The sequence below is a fragment of the Limulus polyphemus genome, unplaced genomic scaffold, assembly GCF_000517525.1.
Source record: "Limulus polyphemus unplaced genomic scaffold, Limulus_polyphemus-2.1.2 Scaffold118, whole genome shotgun sequence".
Taxonomy (NCBI): domain Eukaryota; kingdom Metazoa; phylum Arthropoda; class Merostomata; order Xiphosura; family Limulidae; genus Limulus; species Limulus polyphemus.
In genome coordinates, this window is record NW_013665728.1 from 631,471 (window position 1) to 643,475 (window position 12,005).

The 12,005-nt window shown below is 30.2% G+C and overlaps 1 protein-coding gene across 8 annotated transcripts in view; it reads right to left on the minus strand.

Annotated features, from left to right (window-relative positions):
- Positions 1-12,005, minus strand: part of LOC106472268 (golgin subfamily B member 1-like) — a 121,912-nt gene that overhangs the window by 33,990 nt on the left and 75,917 nt on the right. For all 8 annotated transcript variants that reach the window (XM_022401587.1, XM_013932906.2, XM_022401610.1 and 5 more), the window contains 3 exons: positions 10,606-10,803; positions 4,785-4,895; positions 2,607-2,798 (listed from right to left, as the gene is read on the minus strand). In XM_022401587.1, coding sequence (XP_022257295.1) covers positions 2,607-2,798; positions 4,785-4,895; positions 10,606-10,803 — 501 coding nt within the window. The remainder of the gene's footprint in view (positions 1-2,606; positions 2,799-4,784; positions 4,896-10,605; positions 10,804-12,005) is intronic.

Consider the following 12,005-nt stretch of genomic DNA (forward strand, 5'->3'; position numbering starts at 1 on the left):
TTTATAAACTAGTATGTCAAATTAGACAAAGAAGTTTTGGAAACAGCGTTAAAAGTTAAGAAGAGATAGATGGGGCTTTTTTCTTGTGTGGTTTGTTTTAGCATAAAGTCACATTGGGATATCTGCTGTGTCCACTGCAGAGAACTGAGTCCCAAAGTTTTGCATTGTAAGTCCATAAACTTACCACTGACCCATCAGGAGACAGGTTACTATCATTAGTTGAAAAGATCTATTTATATCTCTGTAAACAGAGAGACATTAGGAAGTTCACACCATGACATTGGATTTTGGAATTGTGTAAAGCTTGTGTCTAAAATAAGATAGGCAGTATATGTACTAGAAGTTTGGAGTTATACTAACTAAAAGAACATTGGAGTGCTCAAATGTTATGTGATAACAAAGTGAAGATTGAGAGTTCTTAAATATATTCTTTTGAAAATAAGAAATAAAACTTATTGAAAATATGAGTTCTAAAGTACATTCTGATGCTAAATTGTATTGATGTACATAAAGAATGAAGGCATTACATTAAATTTTAAAAGTAACTACAAAATATTGTGACGTACAGTTGAACCGAGTCATCTACTTAAGGTTAACTATATACAAACAGACCATAAGAAGAGCATTCTAATAATAATAATTAAAATTACCATAACAAAGAACAAGGCAATCCGGAGCCCCAAAGTAGGTATTACTGTGTTAGTTCTCTCTCGCACATTATCAAAAACAATAACCATAAATCTATCACATTAACATTTTTCAAGCCACAAAAGCATACCTTTAAATGACACATTTATACAGTTTTTATTTAATCTATCACATTAACATTTTTCAAGCCACAGAAGCATACCTTTCAATGACACATTTATAATTTTTATTCCACATGTGATATACTATCAAGATACTAAAAAAATATAGTTGTTCCTAAGGTATCATTTATTCTTAGAGAGCTTGTGTTTAACCTAATGTCAATGGGTGTGGGTAAAAGTGCACCTTCTGTGACGTTTTACTTAGTACCATTCAACCTGGCATTATGTATTTGATGTAAGAGTTATCAACTATTCATTTTACTGTACTTTGCTAATTTATCAACAGTCCTTGATAGAGGAAGGTAAATACCAGATGCAGAAAACAACTGTAAATATGCATTTTGGAGATTCTAGAGGTCAAGTAAATGTAATATACAAACTGTATGATAGTCAAATATATTTTTATTCTTCACATGAACATCATTTTACACCCAGACTTGTCAGAATCTGAGTCAGACTGACATTAGCAATTCACAAACATATCTTGAGTTCAAATAATTATGTAACAAATCTGATATTTTGTATACAACAGACTTGTACATTTTACTAAAAGTTTGTTACATTTTGTGTAAATACACATAGTAAGTTTGGAATTATAGTTAACATTCCTTCTCCAATACAGGGTCATTCCACTGGACCAACTCAACACACTTTTGGGTAAGATTAAGAACTTCTTGCAGCTATGTGTCCCCACAATGTGTGTGTGTGTGTGTGTGTGTGTGTGTGTATAAGAGGAGTGATCCTCTGGAGCATAATAATATATAAACAATATTAAAAGGACCACCAGGTATAAAATACCGTATTTTTTAATATCTTTATTCAGTTGGAAGTGTTTTCACTGATCTTCAGCCAACCTAATTAAATACAATATATCCCAGTAAAAATATTGGAACAAATATATATATTATTTAATTAAAAAAAATGTAAATAAAACATAACTAAATACTTTTTGTTTTTATGAAATAACGTTTATATGATAATTATTTTGTTGGTTGTCACATGATCAAATTGGAAAACAGAAAAAGAAAGGTTCTTGTAATATACCATGGGCACATAAGTTACAATTGTAAAAATGTTTAGAGCACCTGAATGGACTCTGACTTGGGTTTTTAACATGAAAATTGTGTTGATTCATTCTATATCTTAAAGTTTCAGTTTGACCTACGTAACATTCACAACTTATTGTACATTTTAACATTTAGCTACAGTTCTTAGAATTGCAAGAAAAAGATCTTTTGGTTTAAGCATAATGGTTTTTATCTATGTTTTTAATAATATAATCTAAATTACAGAGTTGACACCTTGGGTTATTACACTGTGTGATACCTTCTTGTCTATTTTCAGTAAACCAACCAACTAAAAATACACTATTTTGAACCTGGTGGTCCTTTTAATATCTTTGATATATATATAAACATGTTATACATTGTTCTTAAATTATTCTTCTGATTTTCAAACTTCACACACACCCATTGGGTAAGTCACAAAATTTGTAAAATGACATGAGCATAACCAAAGAAAGAAAAACAAAAGCTAGCACATGAAACACATGTCTACTGATGTGAAAACTAATAAACGTGAAAGCGTCTGGCTGCGAAGAACATTCCAAAGAGAAATGTTTGGCAACATTAGCTTGTATGTGATGATGATGTTTTCATGTAAGGTTAAAATTAATGGATATCAATACATGACCTAGCTTACTGATACAAAACTATATTCAATAGAAACAAATCTTTAACCATGTCTAGTGAACTAGAATATTTCAATGGAAATTAATTTAAAGTAACATGATCTTACCTCTTGTTGGGCTTTAGACAACAAGTCTTTCAACCTATACACCTGATCATGTTCCAAACAGTGTATGTCAGTCAATGTTTGAAGCTGAGTTGAAGAAAATGGTGGTGTAGTACTTCTTAAACACCTATCTTTTGTCTGGATTCCTTTCTCCTCTTTACGCAGAGGTTCACTTTGTGCTCGAGGTATGGATGTCTTTTAATTGCAGAGAGGAATTAAAACTTATCATAATAATTTAATAAAATACTTGATTGGAGAGTATAAAAAAATGTTCTGATATATTCATAAATATGATTTTTTTAAAGCAATTCCAATGATAATTCTTGTTCTTCATATTTGTGAACTATATAGATACAAGAAATTCGATTTTTGTTTTCTAATTTAAAGTTAAATACTTCTAACAGTTGTTTACATAAATTACACTTAAATTTTGTTTTCTTATGTGACAAGCTAGAATTTTTCTTCAACACAGCATTAATCCTCATTATCCAGTTAAAAAACAAAACATTAAATTCAACCATGAAGTGAGCTAAAACCTCTAGTAAGAAATCCACACTTGGAGAGAACAAATTAAAACTTAAACACACAATCTTACCTCTTTATTAAATGTATTACCCTAATCAGTTATAAATTCTCATTGAAATATTGGATTATCATTAACAAATTTTTGCCCACATCTGATATCTGAAAGAATCATTAATATCTCATACAAATTTTAATCTTTAAACAAATAAAATTTAACTTATATCCTATTTTCAAATTTGGATTTCTCATTGAACACTAACAAGTGAACATCCAAAATATTTCTTGTAATACATAATTTCAATATCATACAACTATTTAGTATCATAAATTTCTTATTGAAAAAACTTTTCTTTATAATAAATTGCAAGACGTACGCATAATTATAATAGCAGTTTATTTTTCTTCTTTCTAGAGTCCATTTTCATTTTTAATTGCATTTCCGAACAATGTTATAAAACTGTATGGTTTAAGTAATTAACAGTCCCTCTCCACAAGTCACTAGATCTCTGTTACCTATCTATTTATCTAGTGTCACTTCTAACCAGTGTCTTTAATAACTTTGACCTCACTTATCTTTTATCTTCATTAATTCCTTCTCCCCAATTTTAACTGGCTTCAGCCCTGCTAATGCTCATATTGCAACTGCCAGATTTTGCTCTTTATTTCCAATCCTCAACAAACTGCATTTTCTCTGTCACCACTGTTAAAGTCCTCATCTTAAAAGATGTGGAAATAATGCACTCTATACACAATGGCTTCCAATTGCATTTAGAAGTAGCTGTGGTAGGAGGAAAGCTTAATATTCACATGGAAACTTCAGAAAATCTTTTCCACCATGTGATTAACTAGCTTAATCAATTACCTATGAGCATTGATTACATTTATTAGTGTCATGTAAAATAATCAATTAATTGAAATTACAATTAAATTGATTAATGTCATGAAAATGGAGTATAATTCTCAACCAGCCACTTTCTTTCTGGAATATTCAAAGCAATCCTTATAATAGGGTTGGGACCAACCATTTTCTTCATATTTTTTAAGATGTTCTTTTTATTGCATAACCAGTTTATTGCAGTTAACACACTTTTCTACTTATGTTTGAAGCTCACAAAATGTGAGAAAAATACAAGGAATGATACATAAATATCTTAAGTACAAAACAACTACAAACTGTGACAACTTCGCAATGATTTCAGTTGCAAACCTAAGCCTAAAGCAAATTCTACTCACTAAATAGGTATATAAGGATTAGACCTTAAATAAAACAAAAACTAAAATACACTAAACTTTTCTACAAGTCGGACATTTGTTAATAACTGCCAAAATAACCTATATGAATGATAACAAAGATTTCACTTTTTCAACCTTATTGGCTAATAACAAAGCAACAACAACAACAGAATTGCTAACAATAAACTACATAAACCATATTTACAGTAACTTGCATCCCATAGTAAATTATTTTTAACTGATGAACCTTGAGGAACTTATTTTCTTTAGCCTATAAACAATTTAATGTATTTCAACCATAATTATTAGAAATTAAGAATGAGCTGTTGCACAAAATGTGAACAATAACCTAGAAAAAAAAAATCATGGAAGACTTTCAGATTCTTATTTCTATCTCCAAATAATAATTAATTACATGCTTACTCTTTCAATCTCATGACTATCTTCATCACATATATTGGTGTGAAATTTTCTTTCATTTTTCAGGAACTTTTCAAGATTATTCATCATTCTTTGCAAACGATAAACTTCTCTCTGAACAGAAATGTTTGAACATTGTACAAATTATATCATTCATTCATTGAAATATAAAATAAATTTTCCTTATTTTCAATGAGAAAAATTGCATACAAGTTCCAAGTAAACTTTCGTTATTTTTAAGCATCTTCTTTTATTTATAAACCCGAAAGTTACTATCAAATGGTTACTATCAAAACAGATCAAAAAGTTTTTGTCTATATATATATAAAATAAAATTTTTGTTGCAGTTAGATTTTAAACCCAAGAATGTTTTTACCTTCAGTGTATGTCAATAACATTAACATTAGCATTAAAATGTAGTTTATAATTCAAATTATAAGTTTTAATATATAATTGATACTTGAAACCATCAGTACTTGGTGAAAAAAATGAAAGCCAAAAATTTAAAATCAATATACCCACATACTGTACCAATCGACAACGAGTAAAAGAAATGGTTTAAGATAAGCTACATTGGAAAACCTTCTCACAAAATATATAACACATTGAACAAATAAATCTACAGACCAGACTTCTACTGTAAAAACAAACTAGGAAAAATGTTGTGCAACAACAAAGACAGAATCGAAAAGTACAGCAACAGTGGTGTTTACCAATTAACATGTCAAGATTGTGATAGCGTACATATAGGTCAAACAGGAAGTTCCATAGAAACAAGAATTAAAGAACACTCTAGAAGCTGGAAATTAAGGAATATGGATTCAACCCTTGCATCCCACCTTATTGAAACTAAACACCAATTTGATCCAGAAAAAAAAAATGCAAACTTTTATATATATATCTGTGAAAAAAAGGTAAAAAAACTAGACAGTCTGGAAATTTTAGAAATAAATAGATGTCTAAAAACAAATCCAGAAAATGTTCTGAATGAAAAAACCAACTTAAGCTCCTCCCCACTTCTCTCTAGGTGAATGTCAAGGTCACTTTCGGTACTTTGTTTAAACCTACATATAAACCCTGCTACAAAACATTTCAGTATTTACCTGATGATGCCCTTACTGGCAAAACCATGGTTGTAATAAATGATGTATTTGTGAAAGATACAACTGTCTAGTTTTAATACCTTAATTTCAGCAAGAAATATTAAAAATTCTGAGTCTTCACCCGTTCACTTCAAAGTACACATTTTAGATAATCTTTCCACCCCTATTTATATTTTTTATAGTTTTAATGGAAACGTAATTTAACCCTCTAGCTATGGATATGTGAAACTGTTCATGTCACAACCTATATATATAATTTTTAATTAAGCTACCTCATTATCAGTAAACATGGCTTCAATACATAGTTAATAAATCAAATTTTAATAACATACAAGTTTTTAACTTTTAATCTCAAAATGAAATATTTGAACACATTCTCAAGCTTCACTTTTCAGTATCACCTGACACTTGTTCACTTCAAAGTGCACATTTTAGATAATCTTTCCACCCCTATTTATGTTTCCAAGTTTAAATAACAAATTACAAACACATATATATATTGCTAAGATATAACCTATCTTTATAGCCTCCAATCATCTTGTTTTACTTAGATATAAACTAAAAATTCCAACCCACATGCCACACCTGCCTATCATTTCCTTTCTTTCACAAAATATCAGTAATTCTATCTGATGCTTACAATTAAATTATTTATAACCAACAGAAAAAACAGATTTTACTTTACTGATTTATACATAACATTAATTAATTCTCATTGCAGTTTCTAATTATTCTGTATACATATTTATAGATGAGCTTAGGAAATTATTTTAAGCCACTTATATCTTAGGTAGGAAGCTAGCAACATTATAATAGTTATAGGACATTGTATACTTTGTGCATGTTATTATTGTGTTCTTAATTGTATATCTAAAACAAACAAAACTGATTTTATGTACTTGTTTGTTTGTATTTAAGCACAAATCTACACAAAGGGCTATCTGTGCTCTGTCCACCATGGGTATCGAAACTCAGTTTCTAGCATTGTAAGTTCGCATAGATATTGCTGTGCCACTGGGGGTCAATTTTATGAACTATTACCATCATAACAAAAAATGTAGGGTTAAGTTTCTTCAATGGCTGAGAGCAAAAAAAAAACCTACCAAGAAACCAGATACAAGAACTAAATTTCTTGTTTTTTTTTACATACATATTTTCATCATTATACAAATAACTAAAATGTAAAAATTAGAAACTTAATAGGTTTTATAAGAAAACATAAATAAAAAATGTGAAATAAAAAATTTCTCAGCAAGGTCTGCATGTAAGCTCCCAATTAGATTATTCATTTACGTAACTTGAGCTGGCTGCTTACTGGGAGATTTAGATTTTTTACGCAGGTTTAGTAGTTAACACAGTTCAAAGAGCAATAAAACAATAAAATTAAATGAAAGCAGTTGTGAATAGAACAGAAGACTAAAGGTTGGTTTTAGAATAACTAACTGTAATTACCTGTTACAATCTGCAGTCATTCTAGAAAGAAAAAGGGGTAATTTAAACTTATTTCATATTTTTGTGGTGATTAGAAGGTTGGTCAAATGGACTGAGTCTGTAAACTGTATGGGTAGAGAAAATACCAGATAAGATATACAAAAGGCTTTTGATATTGATTTAGGATGTCTTAGGAGTTATGCAAATGAAGCTTGAAAACTATAAGATGAAAAAAGCATGAAAAATCACTTTGGACTCAGACTAGCCAGCATCTAAGTTGTACTCTGACTCTATAAATTTAAGGAAAAATCTTTAGTAAAAATACTTAATTAAAAAAATCTGATATTTTGTGTACAAAAGACTGGGAATGCTTACTAAAAGCTTTCCAAATTTGTGAAGATACACTTACTACATTAAAAAATATAGTATGTATACTTTCATGGTTACCTGTGGTTGCTGGGTTGACCAAAATGACCAAGCTTGTATATGGAGAGTTAATATTATTAGACAAAGATTATCTAGATATTAACTTTATGTTGAAAAAAAAAGATTCTTAAACTTCTTTTGGTAAACTAAACTGTGCATTTGCTCTTGTGCTGGTTAGATATCCTACTTAATTGGCCAAATTAATTGGCCTGCTCACCAAAAAAAATAATAAAAAATGCTGCCAAGGTTTCTGTAGGTCTTTTCATTTAGAATGTCTTTATATCAATGGCAGTTTTATATGTGTAGATATGCTGCACACAACTCATTAAAAACCAAATGCACAGACAGCATCACAAACTATAACTCCACCACTACACAACCTTTTACAGTTAGAACACATCTGTGCTTTCCTCTAAACCCACATTCAGGTTTCATTTTGAATTTGGAGAGAATAGCAATCACTAAAAAATTTGTCTTGTTGCCAAGATTTCAACCATGCAAAATGGATCCAAACATGAATAAGACTTGTATGTCAACCCTACTGAAACTCCCATGGAGAGCATGCTGCACAATGTTTATAAATAGTGCACAGCTGTTTGCATGCTGTCACATTTGATGCAGTAAAATTGTGAATTCATTAAGAAAATTATTTCAGACACTTTTTTCACAATCCTTACAAAGTCAACATCTATCTCATTATTACAGTACTTTCCATCACATTTATATTTCTGGAAATCGTAGCCTCTTTATCCAGATATCACTGAATAGGTTCCTTCACAATAGATCTTGTTGATCCAATATTACACCTATGTCATGTAGTAATGTTTTTCAACTTCCATGTACCTATTTTCTCTACAAGTACATAAAACACCGTCAATTAATGAAAGCAATACCTATTAAATGTGAAAAAAGCTAGGAGACTGGTAATCATATTTGATCAGACATATAAATATTCCTTGAAACAATGATAAACTTTGAAAAACAATGTTTCACATTATTTTCTAAACTATCCTCCAAAACTAATTACGATGATATTTCACTTGTTTACTTGCTATGTTTTTGATTAAGAGAAGTTAACATTACACTGACATAGAAAAAAAAAGGTTTTTCCTTGTCAGACCTTAGCAAAATTTATCTCCTGGAACCATAAGATGGAGATATAAAACATCCTGACAAACTGAAGCTCCTAAGGATTACCAGAGGCTCCCAGATCTTTTAAACAGTGAGTCAGCCAGGTCCCCATGATTTCCCAACATTTCTGTGGCAGTGTTGCACCTTCTAATTTAAGATATAAATGGCTGAAATTATGGACAATGTATGAGTAAGTCCTGGCTTTAAATAGAAAAATCCTTTTGAATCTGCTTGTCCTCTGGGCAATAAAAATTTCCATTTCCTTAACCACCTAGAAAATATTTTTAGTCATTATACTCAACCTTCAAGGGTGACATTACCAGACTTTCCCTGTTACAAATGACGGGCAAACTGTTTACATTCTTTAGAAGCTTAGTTCTTCCCCCTGACAGATAAATTTACAATTTCACTCATCTCAAGACTATTTTTACCTATTAAGGATGAGTGACCAAGTAATTTTTTGTGCCCTGAAATTCAAACACCTCAGCATATCATATTTGTACTTGGTTCCTAAAGTTTGCTGAGGACCCCTTAAATCTTTCAGTACTCTTGAGATGTATTTTTCTCAGTGCAGGGCTGGTGAGACCCATATATAAGATGTTCCCCTCATATTGTATATATAACGTTGTCATAAACAGCTAGGACACTTAAACCCAAAACAATACTTGTTAGGACACTTGTCCCACACACAAATTTCAGAAATTGTGTGCAAAAAAAATGTCCAGAAATGTAAAAAGCATTACTTACTTATCCTAGGTCATATCATTTCAATTTTAATAATGCAAAAATTCATACTGAACAAGATAATTTCAGAAGTTTAAGGGACCCCTGGGCCCAGTAATAATATTATTATTTATACCTATAAATATAGATTATGATCAAAGATATTACACAATATAGTAATGACGAATATCAGTCAGTTATTTGCTTCTTTCATGGACTGTCAGATTAGTCTTCTGGTGCTGACTAAATTACTAAAATAAGTCTTGAATCTGGTAATGCTTTTAAAATAATAAGTCTTGAATCTGGTAATGCTTTTAAAATATCCAGTCTTAAATCTTAATAAAACTTTTACATAGTAAACATAGAGATTCCTTGATTTAGTATGTTTTAGCTCACTATAGTTAAAAAACAGTGTAAAAATGTCTATACTTTTACACATTTGGTCTCATGTCTTTGTTTTCTAACATTTAAATTCTTCCAGTTAAAGTTTTTAATTCAATGTCACGTACTTCTGCTTCCTTGTTGTTTCAATCTCTTCTTTTGGACTGTCATTAGGTCCAAACACGTGGCTTTGTCAGTTTTGTTATTCATTAAAATTTGCAATAATTATTCTGCACGTGTGAAAATCATGTAATGTACAGTACTAATAAAAGTGTAGTTTTTTATTCAGTTAGCATTGAATTAGTTTAATGAACATTGAATAATTCTAGTGCAACACAGTGACTAAAACTCAATATTTTTGTTTTCTGGGATGAAAATATATTTTATAAATTCTTTGTGATGTGCAACTGTCCACATGATACTAAATAGAAGAACTACTGTAACTTCATTTCCATATTTTTCACCTTCCCTTTAAAACTTTCGTGTTTTTTATTGACTTCACCTTAGTTAGGATTTAGGGATATCAAACCATTTATAATGTATATTTCTAAATTTCTAGTCTTTGGCTTAGGAAATAACGAGTTTTTAAAACTTGACAAGTAAATACAGAAACATAATTTAAATCTCACCTCATTTTCTTTATCTGATAGTTTTCCCTCATGACTTTCTTGAGGAGATATTAAACTCTGCCTTTTGACTATGGAAGCCATATGTACTACGACAGAACTGAGTTGTGAAAGTAAGGATTCATTTCGTAGCTTGCTTTCATCAAGTTGAGATCGTAGATTGTCAATGGTACTCATCAGATCAGCAGATGGAGAAATTTTCTGATTACAGATTAAAACATTAATAGTAAACATTTTATACAAACTTCTGATCTAAGCAAGCTAACTACATAGATCAAAACTAAAAAATAATTTATGATATAATGTACCAAATTCTATACATGTCCACACTGTCATAAAACAAAAGAAACACAATCTTATGGTTTTACAATTGGCAATATTATATTGAGCAATGGATGTATACAAGGTTCCATTTAGAACTTATCTGGGTTAAGAATTTTGGCCCTAAACAATGGTAAGTTTCCACATTAGTTAAAAATTCAAAGTCAGGTATAGTTATATATTTATGAAGAGCTTTAAGCAAAGAGATCTCAAATTTGTAATGTCTCATGTACAGACTTGCACAAAAGATTACTTTGTGCAATATTTATGTATCTTTTTTTTTTCTAAAAGGATGGGGAAAAAAAAAACTCTTACTATTATTATTTTCAAAAGTATTCTGATATAATAACAACAAGAACATTACTTTAGAAATATACAGATGACCATTAATCATTGAACCACTTTCTTCTGAATAGAATAAGAACCAGATAAACAGTTGTGGTTTATGTCAAGTGGGAGACTGATGTCTAAAGTCTTTTCCTACTAATTTGTGAGGAAATATGTGGAGGATATTGTCCACAAGACAACAGTACAGAATATGACAATACTAAGTGCTATAATAATCAATACAATTATGATGATTACTTCAAAAATGCTGGCATGTACATAGATGTATATGGGTTTTCACCAGGAGATCCTTTGAGCAACAAACTAAGCCATGTTGAAGAGTACAAATGAACAAAACCTTAGATGTTAACCTTCAGTCTATTCAATTAGTAATGTGGTTCAATAATATATGGTCACCCTGTATATACAAGTACTGGAAATAATTATGGAATTATTGAAGAAAAAAGAAATAAAAGGACAATACACAGCATGGTCACAAGTAAATAGACACCACCTTTGGAGAAAAAATAAAATTTTTCAGTCAAATTCACATGAATTGATATATTTACAATTTAATTAATATCTAGTAGATCTTCCTTTCGCTTTGTGGATTTCGTTGATCCTTTGGGGCGTCGTGAGAATCATCTAGTCAATTTTAGATTGTGGGATTTTTGCCCACTCTTGCTTCAAAACTTGGAGTAGATTGCTCTTCAAAGTTGTTTTTTTTGGTTGTTTCTTGACTTGCCGGCCGAGTA